Raw genomic sequence first — 23,761 nt, forward strand, 5'->3', positions numbered from 1 at the left:
TGGTTGTTTGATTTACCTTTTTTTTGTTATTATTCTTATTTTTTTGTTCCAATTCTTTTTTTCTCCAATATTTTTTTAGATATGGTCTTGTTTGGTTTGGTTGTTGAGAAAATTGAGGGAGGGAGAATTTTGAGGTTTTTGTTATTGGTTGTGTAGAACAAGAAATGATGAGTGAGTTTTGGATTTTTTTTTTTTTTTTTTTTGTTTCATTTCCCGTGTTTCCTTCATCTAATAGGGATAATCTTCCCTGAGAGATAGAGAAAAAAAAGAAAGAGAAAAGTACATGCAAGGTCCACTGGATAACAGTTGCTCCACACCAGAGCAACTGAAGAATGAACATCCGTGTTGGCGAAAACCAGCCATGAAAAAGAAGAGATTAAGGCGAAAACACGGAGAACATCCCATTTTTTATTGTTCTTTGAATAGTGTAAAAAACAACAAAAACGCCTTTAAGATGTTCTCTAAAATCAAGGAATTTGAAAACACAAAAAACAAATAAAACAACTTAATACTCCTTGGCCAAACGAGTTTTCAGTGTTTTTTTTTTTTTAATAATAGGAAACAGTTTTTAAAAATATCAACCAAACAGGCCATATGCAGAAAATTATTTTCAAGAATAATTACCAAATTAAAAAAGACTCGGAAAATAAAAGACCAGTGAAATTGCAATTCTTGTGGGAAAGAAGCTAGTAGCTACTCAAGCCATTGTATGGAACATACATTTATAAGAGACTACCAAACCATCATTCTCTGGTATACCAGTAGCAATAGGTTGAAATTTTAGCAAAATGGAGATGTCAATCCGGCCCAAAACTGCTTTAGTGAAAAGGAAAATCAAGGTTATAGCTTTAGTGTGTATCAAATCATAAGCAACAAAGTTGGGCTGTTTCTTGTTGTCAAGAACCTTTCAACAGTATGAACGTTCAGCCTGCAGCACAAATAAAGGTTTTCAAGGTTTCTCGGATAGAGGATAAATGCCTTCTCCATATATGTCCTATTTACAAATCCAGTGATCCAACAGTCAGTAGTTGCATTTCAAGAACTAGAACTTGTTCAAGTGGCAAACAAGTTGAAAGCAACTGTTACCTTTGAACCACATGGTTAATTTATGGAATGTGCACAAAATTGACTACCATTATGATTCACAAACCACAGAAAGGGTGAAAACATCACTTCTGAAAGTACAGAAAAAGGTCTGGCAGAGCCCACTCAAAACCTTTTCATCTTGTTTCCCTTTGCATGCCCATTTTGATCTGGGAATTCCTACGCTGGTAAAATATAGCAGAAGAGCAATCAGGCTATACCACATGAGAAATAACACAACTCACATAGATGTAACTGGAGGAAAGTTTAATCAGGCTATAAACCAAATGAGAAAAAGCACACAATAAAATCTGGTCACAAAAGAAAAGCGCAAAGGAAGCAGATAATGGTGAGAAGTAGAGCCCAAGTACATGCTCATAAGACAACTGGACAGCAATGGCAATTAGCTTTGATACCTCAGTTTTCAGGTGGCTTTGAATATATGAAACATCTCCATTCCCATCATGCTTCCTCTTCTGAAAAAATAAATGAAAATAACTATTGAGAATGCAAACATTAAGGGAAGATACAGGAAGATCTTGAAATTCAAGACTCAAATTCAACAAGGTTTCAAAGTCCAAGATAGAGATTAGATGGTAATTTCCAAATGTGGATCCATTTCACCCTTATGTTTTGAAAGTTTATGGAAGTTCAAGTCCATCATTCAGTCATAGTTAAGAGGGGAACATGATGACTCAATCAATGCCCGTACCGAAGTTCAATCCATGGTTGTTTTATATAATTGCTTCCGCTAACCAGCAGAACATGATCGGAGGTACACCTAAATCGGTGCCACTAATATCTGAAAATCTAATTTTAAGTTCTCCCAAATGGCCAATAAAAAATGTCAGGATTAATGTAGGAAGTAAAGGGTCTTATTTATTTAAAACCAAAAAATAAGTGGTTGCACTTAATTCTTGGTGTAATGAATTTCACTGGCAACATGTTGCTCTTTGCTCTGTTTCCACTTTACTATTTCAATTAATTGAGAAATTTCTGCAATTACTTAGTCATTCATAACTATTTTTAAGTCTCTATCCATGTGTCAGTCAACACATTCTATAATTCATTGGAACAAGTGAGGATAGGTTGAGCCTATCCCAACAGCACAAAATGAAAAGACTAAGTGGAGAAATTCCAACTTCATCTAAGAATGGTTATCATATGGCTATATCTTTAATATAGATGTTTATTTTATTTTTTTATTTATTTGATTAAACCCAAGACAATTTCAAAATTGCAAGAAATTATCTTTAACCACGGAGATTTTAACAATGATGGATCCATCTCGGCTGTGGATCTAATCAGCTCCATCAGACCATGAGAACAGACCTTTTTGGATATATAATCCACATGGCAATTAATTCAAATTGATATCAGTTATTTCTATTACATGAAATATTAGTTATCTACCTGATAAAAAATAATGACAATATTTATTTTATATTTATCACCTGTTATATTGTCCTTCTATATATTCTTAACCTGCTATTTCGTAAAGCCTCAGTTACAGATACACTTGATTAATAGAAAATGTAGATGAGGTAAAATCCGATCTATCAATCTGCTCAAAACCAATGAACCCAACCTTCTGCAGCAACCTCCAACTCATGGTGTGGCTGGGTTGCACTTGGGCTGGTCCCCATCCCAAATCAACCCACCCATGTTGCTATTTTTGTCATTATAGGTGTGTACATAATCTAGAATCTGATTAGATTAGAAACTTAAGTTTCAGATGACACCAACAAAGTTGACACTTCCAATCAACACTTCAATTATTTTGTGCGTATTAACTGAACATTAAATTTTTCAGTATTTATTTTCTATTTAACTAAATAAGGTCTAAGTTATGTGAATCACAGAGAACAAAGAAGTTGACTATTTTATAGGTTAGCAACCAGGACGGCTTAAGTCATGCTTCCACAGTTCTACCCAACTCCAGTAGGTAGCATGTGCCTAATATAAGAAGATGTGCACAAAAAAGTGTCCATTCTTCAGCTAATCTCATCCTGAAATTTCTCACTCAGAAAAAACTGTTTCCATCCAAGAAAAAGAGAAAGATAGGCCAGAGAATTATACTATGACAAAAAAAAAAAAGAGGAATTATGTTCAAACCTTGTCTTGCTGCTTCTGCTCAATACCAGAATCCCGGTTCCCAATTCTACACTTATCCTTGTTTTTATCACTACTACTGTCCTTGGGATGGTGTCTATGTTTCTTACGATCTTTAGCCTTGTCCTTTGACTTTTTATGCTTCCTCTCCTTGTCTTTAGGCTCATTCTTTGACTTTGGCACACAGGTAGGGATACCCTTTTCAGCCTGTCAACACCATGAAAAAAGTACTTAGGTCACAGAATTTTTAAATTATATGTCACTGCATGCATCTGACAATCACAGTGGCACAAAGCAAACTAGGAACATATGCATTTTATCCATCAAAAATAGAAGAGAAACAAAGATAAATAAATAGATTAATGTTACGTGTCTTACAGAAGACAGCTCAACAGGAGTTGTTTCTCTCATCTGAAAAGCTTCCCTGAGAATATCCAAGTCAAATGGATGTATGCCTGCATTTCTTTCTCTCAAATAAAAGGTACTGTGAAAGAGCTGATCCAATTCCATTCCTTCTCCTTTCCTAATTTCTGTGCCTCCCACCACACTCCGAAGATAGTGTGTCTCTGAAATTGACAAAGGAAGTGACCTCTTGCAGAAAAACTCATGGTGAGGCAAAAGTTTGTAGTGATTTATCAGATCAACCGCACCACTGAGTTCTCTAGGTCCTGAAGATTAAATGAAACCTCAATTTACATAAAATGCACTTAAACTATGATAATCTAAGAAGAATAGAACATATATATATATATATTCTCACGATTTTAGAAATATACTTCACGCAGTTATGGCAAGTCCTTCTAAAGGCAATCAAGGCCAATCAAACTTTCTAACTCCAACAAGTCCTAAGGTCAAGGATGAGGCAATTGAAACCACAATAAACAATTCCATCTTGGTTGACATTTTCTTTCATTCCCTTTTTTCTTCTTTTCTTTTCTTTTTCCAATTGACCAGCTAAACACACTTTCCTGTTTCCACTAAAATAAACAATAGCAAGAAAAAAAAAATTTCAAAACCTCAAGATTTCAATATTTTTCATACATGATTTCAGTACAACATAATTCCATTCTACATCCAACAATAAAGACTAAAAGATATTGGTAACAATTCATTATATTGCTGGTTAAGGTGTATGCCCAGTCTCAGAGACTCAATCACCCCACACAAGTGCCATGATTGTTGGGTTGCACAACAATCACGTGATTGTGCAAAAAAGATTTGATCTAAACCACTCAAATCATGGGAAAGATTGAATCACTGAATATAAACCACTGCCTCCAAATCTGGGTGATTGTCCAGGAAAGCCAAACCACATTCTTCCCTTGGGTTCTATTTCATGTCTCATGGTACCAGCACTCCTGTAATTCTCACTAGACCATAGGTAAATACAAAATAAGGGTGCAGGATTGTACAAGAAAATGTAATATTGCATATTGCAAACTTCCACACTTCAAGAAGTTTATGGCAAACCTTAAACAACATAATTTTATAAAAGTTGGCAAAAATACAGAAATAATCAAACTCAATTCATGAAAAGCGTAGGATCAAATTTAGAACCAGGTAATGTTGGAATAGTAGCTTGTCAGAATGCATGAGACCTTAGATATTTTAAATGTCTATTCATAGCAATAAATCTTGATAGAGAACAACGATAAATATAATGTTTCTAAAACACAAGCTACAAATAGCCTATAAATTGTTAGGCAAGGATCCCTCCATGCAATTCAGATCAATTCAAAAAGAGTACGTTCCCTATATTAATCCTTCTTCCTTTTGGCCCCTTGTAGAAAGATTGCTTAGTTCTGCAAGCAATAACTGTGCATAAACCAAAATGATCAAGTGAAAGCTGACTTCCCAAAGAACAAGTATCTAAATGCTAACAATGAGTTGATGAAGAAATTAGACACTCCTAGAAAAAGAAAAAATACTAATAATAATGACTGTCTTTTCAATTATTGTGCAAAATAATCTAGGGTTGAATCATCAGTCAATAAATAATTTGGAGAAAACAAAAAAGGTAATGTTTGCAAATGATTCTCTGCAATGATGTTACGTTTTTGTATATCAGAGTAATTGTCTTCTACAGACTCCTTCCCAATTGATCATTTCAAGATCAGAAGGGATTGGCGAAGCTCTAATACTGCTATATCACTGGTTTAAACCTCACGAGAAATCTTCCAATCGTGAAGCTCTAATACAGTGAATCCAGATGAAGGAAGGACAACCACAGAAGCAATGAATGGCCAGCATGTAAAAATGTAAAACGTTTTAGATAGCATTAAAGTTACATCAGATAGTGAAAATTGGTTAAAATAAAAAGACATTCCTTTCAATCAGGAAAAACTAAAAAGAATAAGTTTAAGATGAATTTGAGGAACTTGAAGATATTCTGAAGCCCTTCAGTTTTCCTTGGCTACTATCATAGTTGAATGATCTTTTTTACTATGAATCAACATCTCTTGAGAAAATAAGAAATCAATGCTGATAATCAGACATTGTTTCCAAATATTTAAATGCATCTTTTCAGATTCTTTTTGTGGTGTCCAGGATTTCCAAATTCTTAGTTTTGAGAGATTCTATTGATAAATAAAGGAAACCTAGCTTGGTTGGCCAGGATATCATTATCTTAAAAAGTCCCGGACTAGATCTGGGATTCTCCTGTCCAGAATGAAGATTTCTGGTCTCCTATCCAATAAATAAATAAAAGATGTTAGCTCAATAGCACCAATTTTTCTTCCATAGCACAATCTCATGTTTTTGTTAGATAGCACCAGATTTTATAAACTTGGAAGCCGCATGGAGACAATAATAGATTTCCATGTTTTTTATTATGAAACTTGAAACAGAACCAAATTTTATGACACCACAATAACAAACTTGGGAAGAAAAGAAAATATTGGCATAAAGGGAAGGATCCACCTAAATACTCATTTCTAAAGCACAAGGGAAAAAATGCTTCCCACAGTGACAATGTTTGAAGTCTCTTTACTGAACTGGAATTAGAGACAAGAACCTGGGCCCATGATATCTTCTGTAGTTAGTAAAACTAAAAGACTGATGCATTCTCCCTTTAATCTGATGTTTAGCCACCAAATAGGTGACTGTTCAATCATATTAGTCTCAAAAACATAGTGAAAAAAAGAAGCTGACTGGACTTCATGCTGGAAAATTTAGAACTTTTTTCACATTGCTACTCTATAGCGAAAGATCCACGAAGGTATTGTTCACAGGTTCACATAGGATTATCTATCACAGAAGAGAGATTTCACCTATTACTCATAGCATGAAAATTGTGTTCAATTTGATTCTTTGTTCCCTCAATGTGGCTACTCATGAGGAGTTCAGAGGGAACATTTTTTTGCAGGCAAATAAATACAATAAATAGCACCAGACCAAAAGTGGTGCAACCCAAGCACATAAGATGTATAGAAAGAGTGTCAAAGGAACAAAAAGAAAAAAGGATAAAACATCAAAAAACACTAGACAAAACAACAAAGGCTACCACACCTTGGGCCGTGCTAAGACAATCAATAAAATCCAAAACAAAAAGATAGATTATAAACCCAAAAGGAATCCTAGGCCACTTGAAAAGAGTTCAGTAACTGATTCTAAAGCTCCTCCTCTTTGAATACCTTTCTATTGTGCCCTCCATGCATACACAAAAAACAAGCAAAGAGAGACCATCCTCTACAACTTCTAGCTACACTTTTCCTCATGTCAACACAACCAGTAACTCTTTAGTTGTCCACAGAAACACCCACTGCATCTCAAACAAAGAAAGCAAGAGGTCCCAAACATACCAGCTTTTCCACAATAAATCATAATGTGATTTCCAGTGGAGACAACTGATGTTTACCATGGTTAGCCTTGGGGCACTTCATTTTTGTGAAGGACATGGATATCTTAGTCTTGCTTGCACTTCTTCCTTTGTAAAGGTCATGTTTGGTTGGTTGAATATAGCATGGGATAGGATAAGGAGGAGATATTATATCATATCCCATGTTTGGTTGGTGATGTGATAAAATAAGTAGTCTCATCACATAACCCATCCTATGTTCAACTGAACATGGGATAGGATAAGTAGTGGGATATATTATCCATCCTCTTTTTTATACCCCTTCTACATGAGATATGTTAATTCTATGCTAAGATATAGGATATGCATATCTCATGTATCATAAATTTATTTTTTTTATAATACTTATTTTGCAAAATAAAAATATATATATTATAAAATATTTTTAATATATATATATATATATTGATAGGTGTAAATTATTTTTATATATTGAATAACATAATATAAAAAAAAATTAGTTATAAAGTTTAAATATTTTAATCATTAATATTGTTAAACATAAGAGAAATTTCATTTTTTTTAAATAGAAAATATTAGAATATAATATAATTTTTATTTAAACATTGAAAAATAATATATGTTCCATGTTATTTTTTATTCATTTCACAAACTAGATATAAATATAACATAGCATAGCATATCTCATTGGATATGCTACCTTTAAATATCATGTCCATTAGATATAATATCCTAGAACGTCATATCTCATTAGATTTGGATATGCTACCTTAGGATATTATGTCTATTGAATATAATATCCTAGGATATACATATCTTATCCTATCCTATCCCACCAACCAAATGTAACCAAAGGGTTTTTTTTATTTTTACTTCATTTTTGTTTTTTATGTTTTAAAGAAAACATTCACCTAAACCTTTAAATCTAAAAGCAATTAAAAAAAAATTATTTTCCACAGTCATTTTTTCTTTGATAGGCAAATGAGAAGTAGTATTAAAAGAGCCTTACGGGAAACACGCTAAGATACACACAATGTATACACTAGACGCCTAATCTAAGCAAGAAGAGGACAAACAAAAGGCACCCTTTCCTTACTTAAAGCACATCCAACCTACAAGATCTATCATAGGCATGGAATGGTCCTCTATATACAACCTAACCCAATTTTGAAAAGTATACATAAAATAACATTTGATTGTTTGGTTTGAATGCTCAACATCATTTAACAACATAATGGAGTGGCCCTCAAGGCTTTTATCTGCTTCTTACCTAAGGAAGAGTCATGCCACCCTAAAAGATTTCCTCCTACGGAGAAGTCCATCACCCAAACCACTCCAAAGAGACAGAATATCAATTATCACAACATTCTAGCTTTGGAAGAATGAAGTAGAAAGGAGTTCACTGTTTCTCCTCAACTTTGCACAAAAAAAACCAATTCAACAAAGTCCAACCCCTCCTTTTGAGCTAATCAAGTGCTAGAAGTCTGCCTCAAGTTGCTTCCCAGGCAAAGAAACCTACCTTCGTAGGTCCTCACGTAATACACACTTCGCTTGCTGGGAAAGGCCCACTAACTCCCTTGGTTAAAGATGCATAGAGAAATCTAATTGAGAAATTGCCACACTTTGTTTCATTCCAACTCAATTTGTCCACCACTTCCCTTCTAATGGACAAGGGATACGACTTCCATAAGAAGCCACATGGGATTCCATTTAACAAAACAAAAATGTTTGTCGTGGATATGCACTAATTAATCTATATAATCCACTTTTAGCCAAACCCCATTTTAGACAAAACCACAATTAAGAAGGCCTTATTGACGTGATCATATGCATTCTTGATGTCCACCTTTAAAATAAACCCCACATTGTAGCTCTTTAATCTAAAGTCAATGGCTTCGTTAGCAATAAGAACTGCATCTAGAATCTATCCACCCTCTACAAAGGCATGTTGAGAGGTTGAAACCATTTTTCCCACCACTTTTTCAAGCTTATTTGTCGACACTTCAACTAAAAGCTTGTACAAACCCCCTACTAGACTGATGGGCCTAAAATCCTTTTTCACCATCTTTGTTCAAGATTAAAACCAAGAAAGTGGTGTTTGAGTTTTTGGGGGGAGCCTTGAACGAAGCACTCCCTAAAAGAACCCATAACTTTGGGCTTAACAATGTCCTATCAAGACTACTAAAACACCATAATGAAGCCATCTAGCCTAGTAGGAGCCTTATCCCCCAAAGACTAGAAAGAGCATCTACAACCCCTTTGAGGCAAAGAATCTTAGATGAGCTTAAGGCAAAGCAATCTAAGCACAATGGGTCCAAGATGCCATCAAAGCTGATACAAACATGAATCTTAAATATTCACCACTTAGGCAGCAGCTTAAGTATCAAATCAGAGCCTATTAGTTCTAGGATGCAATTCAGGAGTCCAGACATAGTGAACAAAGGGTAGATTTTGTTGGGAATACGTGTGACCCGTTAAATATTACAACAAGTAATATTTGGGTGGCTTTGTCAATCCATAATAATTATCAATTAGTAATTAGGTGACAATGCCAATTCACAGGAAATTAAATGAGCAAGTTGGGTGGCCATGCCAACCTTTAGAAATTTAAATGAGTAAATGGGTGGTAGTGCCAATCCACATAAAATAAAAGTGCGGTTGGATGGCTGTGTCAAACTACAGAAAATAAAGTGGCAAGAAAAAAGAAACACCCAATTTATGTGGTAAAACCCTCAGAATGAAGGAAACCTCAACAAGGTAAAGCCGAGAAAAGAATTCACTATGTGATAAAATTGGGACAAAATATTACTCAAGTATTGCCCTTACTTGAATTTCACACACCCCAAGCTATGCTCACAATCCTCACAATTTTATCCCTCAATACTCTCTCTGTGGAGCACTAATTTTTCTCTCTCACACTCTCTCTGGTATGATACCCACCACTCTTTTCTCACTTTTCTACACAACTCTCTATGGTTGGAAGTTTCTCTATATCACCAAATGATTCCTGGAAGCCTATTATTTATAGGTAACAGTTGAAGGCCAAATATGGCCTCCATTGATGGAAATGTAGGCAGATTCTTATTAGAAGAAAAAGAAGGCAAAATTTTATTTGTTAGAAATAGGGCTTGGGAGATGTGCAACATGGAGCATTTGGAGAAAAGTAAAAATGGCAACCAAAAAATGTTTTTGGTTTCTCAAGATGGCTGCCTATGTCAACCTCATTAATAGGATGGACCCCACCAGATTTAAAATCTTGGAACTCAACATAAGAATTAAGATTATCTCTGCCAAGAATATGCCAAAAGGCAAAGTTTTGCCATCATTCTTTTTATAGAGGGAAATACCCTACAAACTCCAAGGCAGAGCAATAAGACACCAAAATCTACTAAACTCTTCCTAGAAATGGCACATATTTTGACCTTAGAAAATCAATATAAAAGAATGTAAATGTGTTACTGTATAACCCATTCTTAAAAGGAGCAAGCCCCTCCACTAGAAGAAGGATCTCAATTGAGACAAACTACTAGAGAACATCGACCATCTACAAGGTATCCCAATTTTGAGTATATTTTAATTACTGATGAGGGAGAGCCTGAGAGCTTCCAGGAAGTGCAGTCTCACAAAGACAAAGACTACTGGATAAAAGCCATGCAAGAAGAGATGAATTCCTTGCGGAAGAACGATACATATGAGTTGACAAAACTACCAAAGGGAAGGAAAGCACTCAAAAACAAATGGGTGTTCAAATTAAAGAAAGACGACAAGAAGCTACTAAAGTACAAGGCTCGATTAGTGGTGAAAGGATTCAATCAAAAGCAAGGTATTGACTTTGATGAAATATTTTCACCTATTGTAAAAATATGTTCAATTCGAGTTATGCTTGGATTAGCAGCAAGTATGAATCCCAAATTGGAGCAACTCGACATAAAGACTGCAATTCTGCATGGTGATCTTGATGAAGAGATTTTTATGGAGCAACCAAAAGGGAAGGAGAACATGATCTGTAGGTTAAGGAAAAGTCTGTATGGACTAAAATAGACACCACGACAATGGTACAAGAAATTTGACTCTTTCATGATGAGTCAAGAGTACAAGAGAACAGTTGCGGATCCATGTGTATATGTTCGAAGATTCCCTTATGGTAAATTCATCGTTGTCTTATTATATGTTGATGATATGTTGATTGTAGGACAAAATGCAGACATAATCCGAAAACTAAAAAGGGAATTGTCAAAGACATTTGACATGAAAGATTTGGGTATTGCAAAGCATATCTTGGAAATGGAGATAAGTAGTTCAACAATTGTGAGCTTTACCTGGTTGAACAGTTCATCAATGAAATTTTATTTTCTGTTCTAGAAGAATCAAGTGAAACTTAAGATCTGCACCAAGATATGCACGACAATGCCGGTAACTTCCCCTAGGGGTAAGTGTTGGTTTGGAGTTGAGTTGAAGACGTTTGAGATTGGCATAGAGGAGTTCAAAGGAAAAGTGCGTGGGAACATCTGTGAAAGAGATCCCAAGTTCTCTTCATGGATCAGATTCGGAGGGAAAGGTTTGTTTTTGCTGCTAGAAGGGGTTGAGTCATGTTGTGGACTAAAGGAGAGAGTTCCTTTTAGGAAGTTTTGGTCGGAAGGAGATAAGAGACTACAGTCTGGAACTCCATAGTAATAGAGCAGGGAGATTCTTGTTTTGTGTCGTAAGAGATGCGGAGAACAAAAGATTCTCCTTGGCTTTTCCTAAAGGAAGAGGGCTTGTTGGAGGCTGGAAAATTCTCGCTAGCAAACTGAGAAGTTTGGGAGTCTCTCCCCTTCTGTGGAAAGGAGCTCTATTGGAAAACCCCATGCCATCTCAAGCTTCGCCTAGCAGAATTGAGGAAAAAAAGAATCAACTAGACAAAGACACAACAACTCTTCAGGATTGCTTCGTGCCTCGTGATGCCGTTTGGTTAGAAATTGAGAAAGAATTCCTCGTTAGAAATGAGGAGTTGTTGGGCAAGTGTCTTGTGGGTATATGGGAGGGAGGTCGCCTCCCTGACCTTGTCTCCTTTGGTTCGTGGGCGAAAAACTCTTGGTTCTTGGAAGGGAACCTCTGGCTGTCAGACGTGAGAGAAAATCTTTTGCTTCTGGAGTTTGAATTTGCAGATGAAGCGGAGAGGGTGTCTAAATCAGGGGTGAGACACTTCAGAGGAAGAAGCTCCGTCTAGAAAAATGGAATCCATCCGTTGAATGTCTTGAGGGAGATGGAGGGGGAGCGCGCCTTGTGTGGGCCAAAATTTTGGGCCTCCCTCTGCATCTTTGGGGAAGAAGCCTCTTCAAGAGGTTTGGAGACTCTTGTGGTAGATTCGTGGCTGTGGATGAAAACACAGTCGAGCGTCGGAATCTTAAGTGGGCCAGAGTCCTCGTCGAAACTAGAGATTGGCAGCATCCAAGCTCGTTGCAGGTGGTAGCTAGTTCCTCTTGCTTCGCTCTGCAACTCTGGTGGGAAGAAGAGCCCTGCATCTCCACTGTGCCTCCCCTCTCACGGGCTCGGTGCAAGGAAGCTTAGGGATGACGAGGTGGCCCCTTCACGGGCTGAGGGGAGCGTGAGCACCTCGCCCTCTTCCTCAACCTCTCCGCAGCCTGAAAAGCTGCCTCCGCCGGTCTTGGGGAGTGGTGCCCCTGCCTTAGACAAGACCGTTGCAACTGACTGCCTTACCCAAGCCTACGAAGAGGAAATGGGTCAGCATCTGGATGCTAAGGCCCAATCGGGCTTGGCCTGCATTAAAACCTTTGGGCCTGGGCTGGGGAAGGCCCACGTCTCCGCCAAACTGGGGAACCCCTTTAAGCCCATTGTCTCTGGCGACTTAGGGCAAGGAAGCCTTAGATGCTTGCCATGTCTGAGGAAAGGAATCCCCGCACCGACTCCTGCCACCAACAGGACCCCTCAGATGGAAGCGTCGTCGCCTGTAGTTGAGACTTCCCCTCCACACCCCCCCCCGTCGAAACCCACAATTCTCAAGGTCAGCTTTCTTTACCTCCGATTTCCTCAAGAGGGGAGCTCTCTTCTTCTTCTACTCTTTTCTGGGATACGGGGTTTGAGAGGGAAGGGGGATCCTGTTCTGGTCTTGTGGAATCGATGCCAAGGGAGGCTGAAGCTTCGCCGAATCCCCTGTCCATGATGCTCAAAGATGGGTTGACAGTGGTTCTGACTAAAGCCCCGAGTTCTGATTTGGAAAATGATGTGGCGAAGTAGAGAGATCTGTCGGATGTTCCTCCTGGCGAAGAAGGATGGTCGGAAGAGGACCTTTCCAAACTATTTCACTTTAGTAAAGTCTTGGGAATGCCTGTCAAAGGGCATGAAGTCGAAATTCCGGCCTTGCTTAAGAAACTGAAGTTGAGGACTAGAAGTAGCACCCTTTGCAAGAGACGCAAGAAGAAAAAATCTTGCACTACCCGTTTTGAAAGAGACTTAAAAAGAGTAGAATGCTCAGTTAGTTACGGGGGGACATCAGGGATAGCTAAAAAATCCGGTCAAAGCTCCTAGGAATTGATTCCAGTTGATTAATGAGAATTAAAATCCTTTGTTGGAATGTTCAAGGGCTTAATGATATTGAGAAAAGAAAGTTGATCAAGGGTGTGGTGAGGAACTAGAAACCAGATTTGGTTTGCCTTTTGGAGACGAAGGTGAAAGAAATGTCTCTGTAAATGGTAAAAAGCGTGGGAGTAGGAAGATTTCTTAATTGGGCTTCAATGGATGCTAGGGGTGCGGCAGGAGGCCTTCTTCTCTTTTAGGATAATAGAGTCTTGGAGAAATTGGAGGTAGAAAGCGGGGGGTACTCCATCTCTGTTCATTTTAGAAACTGCGCTAATGGCTTCTATTGGATTTTCTCTGGAGTGTACGGGTCAGTGATTGGTTGCGAGAAAGAAGATTTTTGGGAGGAGTTGGGAGCCATCCGTGGCCTTTGGGAGGACCCTTGGTGCATAGGAGGGGACTTTAACACTGTAAGATTCCTAAAGGAAAGAAGGAATGCCCCTAGACTCATAGCTGAAATGAGGAGATTTTCAGAGGTGATAGGGGAGTTGGGGCTGAGGGATTTTCCACTGGCTGGAGGACCTTTCACTTGGATAGGGGGTTTGAATTCTCAGGCTTCCTCTAGATTGGACCGCTTCTTGATTTCGGACCAATGGGAGGACCACTTTTCTGCCATCACACAATCTGCTCTTCCTCATCTGGTTTTTGATCACAATCCCATAGTCCTAGAAGCTAGAGGCTTCTCTTCAGGCAAAAGCCCCTTTTGTTTTGAAAAAATGTGGCTGAAAATAGAAGGTTTCAAAGACCTAGTAAGCAGTTGGTGGAATGGTTATTCTGTTGAAAGCTATAGCAGTCATTGCATTGCCAAGAAACTCAAAGCGCTAAAGAAGGATTTGAAGAATTTGAACAAGGAGGTGGTAGGCAATGTCTCGTTCAATAGAGCAGAGGCCTTCTCCTGCCTACAGTGTTGGGAGGCCAAGGAGAATGAGAACTCTCTTACTCCTAGAGAAGCGGAGGCTAAAAAGTTGGCTCTTAAGGACTATAAGAAATGGGCCATTTTGGAAGAAACTTCTTGGAGACAGAAGTCAAGAGAAATCTGGTTAAGAGAAGGTGATAAAAATACTAGGTACTTCCACAAAATGGCCAATGCTAGGGCAAGGAGAAACTTCCTGTCAAAAATTAAAGTGAATGAGGTGTCTCTCTCTTTTAATGATGAAATCAAAGAAGGAGTTTGCAAAGCCTACCAGTCCCTCCTCTCAGAATCAGGGGATTGGAGGCCTAGTATTAATGGTCTTAACTTCAAGAAGTTGGGGGAAGGCTTGGCCAACAGCCTAGAAGTAATATTTTTTGAGGAAGAAATTTTTGCAGCCTTGAGCAGCTACTGGGGTGATAAAGCCCCAGGCCCGGACGGCTTCACAATGGCCTTTTGGTTGTTTTGTTGGGATGTCATTAAATCAGAGATTTTGGGACTCTTTAGCAAGTTTTACATCCATGGGACCTTCCAGAGAAGCTTAAATTCCACGTTCCTTGTGCTCATTCCTAAAAAGGAGGGAGCCGAAGACCTAAGAGATTTCATACCAATCAGCCTAGTAGGGAGTGTGTACAAATTACTTGCCAAGGTCCTTGCTAATAGGCTGAAATTAGTGATGGGGGAGGTGATTTCTGATTCTCGGCAAGCTTTCGTCCAAAGGAGACAGATTCTAGACGTTGTTCTAATTGCTAGCGAGGCCCTTGATTCTAGACTGAAAGACAACACGTCGGGCCTCCTTTTTAAGATGGATATTGAGAAGGCTTTCGACCATGTCAATTGGGACTTTCTTATGGATGTGATGTCCAGGATGGGATTTGGGCATAGATGGATTAATTGGATGAAATGGTGCTGCTCTACGGCTACCTTCTCAATCCTCATCAATGGGAGCCCTTCGGGCTTCTTTCGTAGTTCTAGGTGTTTGAGATAGGGCGGCCCTCTTTCCCCCTATCTCTTTTTTTTTTGCCATGGAAGCTCTTAGCCAATTGTTGTCAAGTGCAAGAAATGGAGGCTTTATTTCCAGTTTCAAAGTGGGAGGAAGAGGAAGAGAGGGGCTGATCATGTCCCATCTCTTGTTTGCCGATGACACCTTGATTTTTTGTGACACCGATGCAGAACAGTTAGAATATCTTAGCTGGACATTCATGTGGTTTGAGGCGATTTCAGGGTTAAAAGTTAATTTGAGCAAAACTGAGGCCATCCCAGTGGGGGAAGGCATTCTTATGGAGACTCTTGCCTCAGTCTTGGGTTGTAAGATTGGGAGTTTACCTACCTCATACCTGGGTCTCCCCCTTGGGGCCCCTTACAAATCCACTAGGGTATGGGATATAGTGGAAGAAAGATTCAGGAAAAGGTTGTATCTTTGGAAAAGGCAATACCTCTCCAAAGGTGGCCCGGCTTACCTTGGTAAAAAACACCCTCTCTAGCCTCCCAACCTACTTTCTTTCTCTTTTTGTGATTCCCAAGAGAGTGTGTGCAAGGCTTGAAAAGATCCAAAGGGATTTCTCATTGGGCGGAGGCGCCTTAGAGAATAGACCTCACTTGGTGAGTTGAAAGGTTATTTGTGCTGCTAAAAAGTATGGAGGCCTGGGCATTCACAGTCTAGCTATCTTTAACAAGGCCCTACTTGGGAAGTGGTTGTGGAGATTTGCTAATGAGAATGAGTCCCTATGCAAGCAAATTATCTCTAGAAAGTACAACTTTCAAGAAGGGAGGTGGTGCTCCAAAGGTGTAAGAGACCGTTATGGGGTGGGGGTTTGGAAGGCCATCAAAAATGGTTGGGAGAACTTTCGAACTCACTCCCGCTTCATCGTAGGGGATGGCATTAGAGTGAAATTTTGGAAGGACTTGTGGTGTGAAAATCAATCTCTAGAAGATGCTTTCCCAAACTTGTTTAATCTAACCGTCAACAAAGAAGGCTGGGTTGCTAAGGCTTGGGAGGAGAACGGAGTTGGGGGCAACTAGGGGCTTCGTTTTAATAGACACCTAAATGATTGGGAGGTGGGGGAAGTAGAAAGCTTGTTAAGCAAGCTTCATCCTTTGACCATTAGAAGAGGTGTGGATGACTTGCTCCGGTGGAGAGAGAACAAGAATGGGACCTTTTCAGTCAAGTCTTTTTATAGCTCATTCTCAAGGGGCATTAGACCTCCTTTCCCGGCTAGAATTATTTGGTCGCCTTGGGTTCCAACTAGGGCTAGCTTCTTTGGTTGGGAGGCAGCTTGGAGCAGGCTGCTCACCATTGACCGCCTAAAGAGAAGTGGCTAGAGCACCCCCAACAAGTGCTATTGGTGCAAAAATGAGGAGGAAACCACAGATCATCTTCTTTTGTTTTGTGAGAAGACCAGAATGTTATGGCTTCTGATCTTCTCCCTTTTTGGGGTGCAATAGGTGATGCACTCCTCTGTGAGGAGGAACCTCTTGGGATGGCATGGTTCCTTTGTGGGCAAGAAAAGGGAGAAAGCTTGGAGAGATGCCCCCCTCTGCTTGATGTGGACCATTTGGAAAGAAAGGAATAGGAGGATCTTCGATGATGTTGAGAGGAATGACCAAGAAATCAAATCCATTTTTTTGTACACTTTTGTGGATTGGGCTAGGGTGTATATAGAGGAACACACTTTCTCTTTGATAGATTTTGTAGACTAGTTAACTACCAAGTAAGGGTCAGGCTTGTTTGCCTTTTTGTCTTCTGCTCTTTTGTATCCTAGTATACTCCATGTATACTCTTACTTTAGCCTTTTTGGCTTTTAATGAATTTCCTTTACCTATCAAAAAAAAATATATATCTTGGAGATGGAGATCCTACGAGATAAGAAGGCAGGCAAGTTGTGGCTATCACAGGAGAGATATATTGAATGAATGCTAGAAAGGTTCAATATGAAATATTCAAAGCCAGTTTCTACTTCACTTGTTGGACATTTCAAATTAAGCAAGAAGTCTTGTCCATCTACAGAGAAAAAAAAAAAGATGAAATGTCAATCATTTTGTATTCATCGGCAATTGGAAGTTTGATGTATGCTATGGTGTGTACACGTCTAGATATTTCTCATGTAGTAAGAGTCATGAGTAGATTTCTAGCAAATCCCGATAAGACACATTGAGAAGCGGTGAAATGGATCTTCAAATATCTCAGGGGAACCTCAAAGGTATGTCTAAGCTTTGAGGGATCAAAACCATTTCTTGAAGGGTATACAAATTCTGATATGGTTGGAGACCTAGATAGTAGAAAATCTACTTTTAGGCACTTATTTACATTTGCACACGGAGCTACATCATGGCAGGCAAAGTTACAAAAGTGTGTTTCATTATCTATTATAGAAGCAGAGTACATAGCAGCTACTGAAGTTGCAAAAGAGATGCTTTGGATGAAGTGGTTTCTTCAGGAACTAGATTTGAGACAGAAAGACTACATAGTATATTGCGACTGTCAAAGTGCTATAGACTTAAGCAAAAACACTATGTACCATGCAAGGACCAAGTAAGAAAGAACCGCACAAATAAGAATACCATTGATATGATGACAAAGGTTGGCATAGCCACCCCCCAACTACTTATTTAAATTTCTAATGGTTGGCATAGCCACCCAACTTGCTCATTTAATTTCCTATGAATCGGCATTGTCACCCAATTACTAATTGATAATTATTGTGGATTGGCAAAGCCACCCAAATATTACTTGTTGTAATGTTTAACAAGTTACACACATTCCCAACATTCATTGCATAGACTCATCCCAAAATCCTCAAAATAAACATTTTCAATTTTTAATAACATTTTCTAATTCTAAGTTCCAACCAATCACATATTGTTTTAGTTTTGATATGTATGTGTTTATGTATCATCTTCAATGTACTAACTTTCCAAGCTCATCATCACTCCCTCCCCCAAGGAGGAAAAAGGATTTGGAAAGAAAATATATCAAATAGAAGTCTTCATTTATCATCATCTTCAAGGTCAATATTCAAGCTTCAATCATCACACACCAATTTGGCATTTTCAAAATTCTTAAGAGAAAGTGAAAATCATTTTGTAAAAGTTAAAAAGTTACAAACAAAGAAGGGAATAAAATCACATAAACGACCTTGTGGAACCCACAATATAAAAGCAATATGAATATTAAAAATATAAAAAAAAATATTAATATGAATAAAATATGATCTTATGCATATTTGAAATCAAACATTACCTTAAAAGTACAATATAAGTACTTTTTATTTTATTTATTAAAATATGAATTATTATAGGTGTATATATTTTTAAATTAGAAACTAATTATTTTAGTTGATTAAATATAATCATATTAGAATATATTATTATACCATTTTAAAATAAAAAATATAGTAAAGAAAATACAATAATGAAAAAAAGCAGTATAATACTAAGTTCACAAATAATGTGCATATTTATAACAATATATATGAATTATTATATAATATCACAATATATGAATACTAAAAAAAATTCAGTAATATTATCTTTTATAATAATATATCTCATAACATGACATATGTGTTACATAAAAATTTTAATCATAATTTTCTTCACAGTTTTGTAAATTATTAAAACCTCAAAACCAAACAATATTTTACAGATTTCATTTTTTGAAAAAAGTTTGGGCTTTTCTTAACCAATGGCATGTTCAAGAAAAAAAAAAGGAAATAAAAATATTTTCAAAAAAATAATAATAATAAGGGCATGTTCGATAAAAAAAACATTTCAAGATCTCAAACAAACATTTGCTTTACAATACATTAGAAAAGAAATTTCAAAAGCTATTCTAAAAAACAGTTTTTCAAAACTTTTTTCGAAAACGGTTACCAAACAAGGCCCACAAAACATTTTCTAAACCGAACGCAACCTAATACATCAAGTACAATTTTTATTTCACCATCAATTTCAATGCTAACATTTAAATCATTCCAATAATAATTCTCAAATATTCCTTGCAAGAACACATTTACGTAAGTTTCAAGCCCTACATGTGTACATTTTATAAGTATGAAGCTTTTTTGTGGAGAATATTTAACCTTTCTCTTTTACTTTTATGATCAATATTTTATTTTCCAATCTTAAAGAATATTTTAAACAATTAATAAATAATTGTCTTAAGAAAAAATTTTACCAATCTGATTTTTCTTAGAAACTGTGAAAAATAGTCAATAATAAGATACACTTAGATAAGATATGCACCAATGATACGAATTGATTTAAATTAGAAATGTATCCTATCAATCATATCATGTTTCGTAAGTTTTTAACAACAATGCCTTTAATAACAAGCATGAAGTGTTTTCACATGGGATCATTCTATCTTTTCCTTATCTTCCCATCATCCTTAAAGTATTTCTTTAAAGAAAAAAAATTCAAATTTGATTTTTCTTACAAACTGCCAAAATAACCTGTCTCATTGCACCATGTATCATATGTATTGTATCCATATAACTTGACAATCTATTTACTAATATCAAAATAAATAAATGAACTAATTAATAAACGGATTGCCATCTAAAACCTCAGAGATCAAATATCATGCGCTTATGCCACATCTTTTCTATGGTCAAACAAACTTCAACTGCACAGCCAAATAACCTATTAAATAAGCCACTCATATCCTAAACATCTTACCCTTTCCAAACTTTTTGTAATCAGCATCCATCAGTTTAATGACACAATAAAATGTGTCATCTCAGCTGCTGTTGAAATGAAAGAGGAAAATAATATTAAAAAGTTTAAGAGGAAAATAATATTAAAAAATTCAGCAACTGCTGACTTGAATACCAAGTGCATACATATTAACTAAACAATCTGGAAGAGCTGAGCATGTAAATAGGTAGGAAAATTTAAGCTCTAAAAAGAATGTAAGCTGTTTGACTTATCACTCCAAATAACTAGGCATAGAACAAAACAAAGATGCTAGAAAACATGTGAGATACATGCACCTGAACAAAATCTGATCACTACCCTAACAATATTTCCCAGATGAAGGGTCCAATTTTGTACATTAATACCATCCATGCAACAGATTGTGTTATTTTATTGCTCTCAGAAACTCTACAGGTGGCATGGTATTTGCACAGTTAGGAATAGTAACTAAAATGCAACTTTCCTCAAATACTTTAAGAGCGTCATTCACTACCTTCCCACCTTGATGCAAGCAGGAGTCATAAGAGCAGTTTTAATTTGGCTCCCATGTCCCAAATTAAACCCTAAAAGGTTATGTTGTTTCTCCAGTGAAATTGGGTGCATGAACCAGTATATGGTATGAAACACTGTAAACAAGATCAAATACATCTATAAAGAGAAGCCCAGCACTTCAAACTTTTGTATAGAATCTCAAAATGCTGGAGATCATGAAAATTTGAACCAGAATGTATAAGAAGTTAGGCACACAAAACTAACTGAAGAACTAAACCTGGTTTTCTCAAATTTCTTATGCCACCTAGCAAGGCCAAGAGGAAAAGGGGGAAATCCTACAAAGGCAGCAAAATCAGCCCCTGTGAACAATTTGCAGAAAACCTTTCAAACAGTTACAATCTAAATTTCTATCATCAGGTTACCAAAAGCGGAGGTCTACCAAAATAATCCCAGCCCCAAAATTTTGTACCAAGAAATGCAAGGATCTTTGAGGACAAGTAGAGATATACCTAAACGATTATTATTATTTTTTTTTGTTTTGATAGGTAGGTCTACTAAAACGATATGGGATCTAGTCTACTTCTATACACTTTTTTGGGCCTCTACTACTACAAATTTCTAGGGCATTCCTCTCAACACATTTCAACTTGATTGGATGTGGACATGTAAATCCAAAGGGTTAAAATAGCAATGTCAAGTTTCTTTCATGTTCTTGAGGACTATTTATTTTCCTCTGTTTTAATCAAAGTAGGGAAGGATTTCTCATCCTTCCCTTGTATTTTCATTTTTAATGAAAATGTGTTTGTTTCCGCTAAAAAATATAGATTTTGTACCAAGAACAACATGGTTTAGATTGTTTAAAGAAAACTAAAACAATAAAACAACCGAAAAAAATATATAAAAACCATGTCAAATTATAGTATACCTCACCATTCTATAAAAAAATTGCTAAATTGAGGTGGTCATCAACACTAAAAAAGGTCAGGTCAGATCAAAGTGAGGTGGTAAACAGAAGTTCAAGGAATCTCCAGGAAAAATCAAAAGGCAACAAGTGCAAATTCTTATGAATTCATCAAACCACAAATGAGGCCTTCCAAAGAGGTTTACAGACAAATTATGGCATTTTTTGGAACTTGCACCACATACCTAGTCAAAGAGAGAATTAGTATGAAGATCAAGTGGCTTCCAATTCATAAGGATATCAAGGAAACTAACACATAAGACAATAGGTAGATCAGAAAAGGTTGTCATATCATCAATGAGGTTCTTGGTGCCTCTCATTCCACAAACCTCTGTACTAGATTTCATAAGTTAATTTGAGTTCTGAAATTCTTATTAAAATCAGAGAAAGCTGCATGTATAGTTGAAAAAGGAAACCCTACATGTAACTGTGGTTATGGTTCTTATTGAAATAATGCTGATAATTTCTTTTTTTTCTTTTTTCTTTTTTGGATACATAAGCAAATATGCACACCCACACATATTAAAAAGGTGTGAATTGCCTATCAAGAAAACGGGGTGAATGCATTATCAAAGCATGGAATAAGACATGAGGTTTCAAAAATGAAGGTGAAAGTAGGGGATCCATTGCTCCTCCCATCTTTTCCAGCAAAGGCTATGTTCAACTATGCCCACCCACCTCAACAAGCCCAGAACTCTAATCAATAAATGAACAGAATGATGAACCAAATTTGAATATAAGAAAAAATGTTGGGTCATTAATAGATCATTATGTTCTGACCATTTGAACTCTACATGTATATTTGTCATTTTGGTCCAGCATACATCTATTTTCCTTCTTTTTTCTCAAGCTTTGTACGGAAGATAGTTCACTGTGTGCATTAAGTACACGCTGCAATCACTCTCTATAACAATGGCTTGTGACCCAAAAGTTATAAATTCTGACTACCCCAAAGATGAATTTGACTACAATCATTCACTATTGCATTACACCCACTTCAATACAGAATTAAAATAACCCTAGAGAATCCACAAAAACAAAACCCACATTAGAAAAATCCAATTTAGTTACTGAGTTTTGAATATCCATGAAAATGCATCAAGAAATACAGACTGGACCCACATGAAATCAAGCCAGCTTCTAACCCTATGATTAATTATCTTGGCCACAGATTGCAAGGAAAAGAAAAAAGTAGGAGACCCATCAAAAACGTCGATTCAAATTTCCCCAGATCAGCAATACACAGTTCAAGAGTCATAAAGAGTAATCACCTGAGAGCACCGCCGGAGAAAAATTCAACGGCGGCTGGGTTGATTAGTAGGGCCCGTGAGGTTCTTGGAAGGTTTTGGAAAGAGGAGAAAAGCGAAGGTCTGGGTTTATTCGGAGAAGCAAGAACCCGGTGTCTACAGAGTTCCGGGCCGTTCGATTAAATTTGATCTCATCATGTAGATCAGTAGATGATTGAAATAATTAATTGGGCCGAGCTTTAGCCCACGTTGAAGCCCAGTCGGCTACATCTTTTCAGTGACCTTGGGCCTAGCACAGATATTAATAATTAAAGGCTACGTTTGGTTTGTAAAATTTGAAAGAAAATGCAAGGGAAAAAAATATAAAAGAAAAGTAGAATAAAATAAAAAATGACGAAAAATAAAAAAATAGATTAAAAATTGATAAATTATTTTTTTTATTATTACAAACTCATTTTATTTATTTTAACTCATGAATATAAAGATTAAATAATTTAAAAATACATAAGGTTTTAATTAGTTTTAATTATATTTGATTTTCTTTAACATTTTTCGTAAGACAACTGAACATGAAAAAATCATTTTCTTTTACATTTTTTTTTCTTTTCTTAATATTTTTCGGAAACCAAACATAACCAAAAGAAAAAAAATCGAATAATCTACATTGTCATTATTAATTTAAATTCACTTCAAAATTATTCTAAAGCCAACAAACATGGACAATTATCCACTACAATCAACATTGTCACTATTAATTTTAACCTAACTTTAAATTCACTTCAAAATGATTCTAAAACCAACATCCACAATTATCCAATGCAATCAAAATTGTCATTATTAATTTTTAAGCCACGTGGCTTGTCCAC

The 23,761-nt window shown here is 36.7% G+C and overlaps 1 protein-coding gene across 7 annotated transcripts; it reads right to left on the minus strand.

Annotated features, from left to right (window-relative positions):
* Window positions 1-642: 642 nt before the first annotated feature.
* LOC100244629 (mediator of RNA polymerase II transcription subunit 19a) lies at window positions 643-23,080 on the minus strand. 7 transcript variants are annotated; one of them, XR_786775.3, is made up of 7 exons: window positions 22,920-23,075; window positions 20,178-20,245; window positions 3,574-3,863; window positions 3,199-3,402; window positions 1,500-1,559; window positions 1,087-1,268; window positions 643-928 (listed from the first exon to the last, which is right to left on the minus strand). XR_786775.3 is itself a non-coding variant. In XM_002280475.5 (6 exons), exons 2-6 carry the CDS (start codon window positions 20,206-20,208, stop codon window positions 1,221-1,223), a joined length of 633 nt encoding a protein of 210 aa, XP_002280511.1. In that variant the 5' UTR covers window positions 20,209-20,245; window positions 22,920-23,075; the 3' UTR covers window positions 965-1,220. The 7 variants fall into 7 exon arrangements, 5 of the variants coding, with proteins under 5 accessions (XP_002280511.1, XP_010655700.2, XP_059596120.1 ...); XR_786774.3 differs by lacking the exon at window positions 643-928 and adding an exon at window positions 965-994; XM_002280475.5 differs by lacking the exon at window positions 643-928 and having other exon boundaries at window positions 965-1,268.
* Between the last annotated feature and the right edge of the window lie 681 nt (window positions 23,081-23,761).

Source organism: Vitis vinifera, chromosome 10, assembly GCF_030704535.1.
Source record: "Vitis vinifera cultivar Pinot Noir 40024 chromosome 10, ASM3070453v1".
In the NCBI taxonomy this organism is placed as follows: Eukaryota; Viridiplantae; Streptophyta; class Magnoliopsida; order Vitales; family Vitaceae; genus Vitis; species Vitis vinifera.

What these genes read in the sequence shown, in the direction of transcription:
- LOC100244629 (XM_010657398.3), bottom strand. Translation starts at nt 20,208, where the DNA reads ATGGATGCTGATTACAAAAAGTTTGGAAAGG. An exon ending in CTCCTGTTGAGCTGTCTTCT is followed by an intron (nt 3,403 to 3,573) that starts GTAAGACACGTA and finishes TGGTGTTGACAG; the next exon opens with GCTGAAAAGGGTATCCCTAC. An exon ending in AGCAGAAGCAGCAAGACAAG is followed by an intron (nt 1,560 to 3,198) that starts GTTTGAACATAA and finishes TTATTTTTTCAG; the next exon opens with AAGAGGAAGCATGATGGGAA.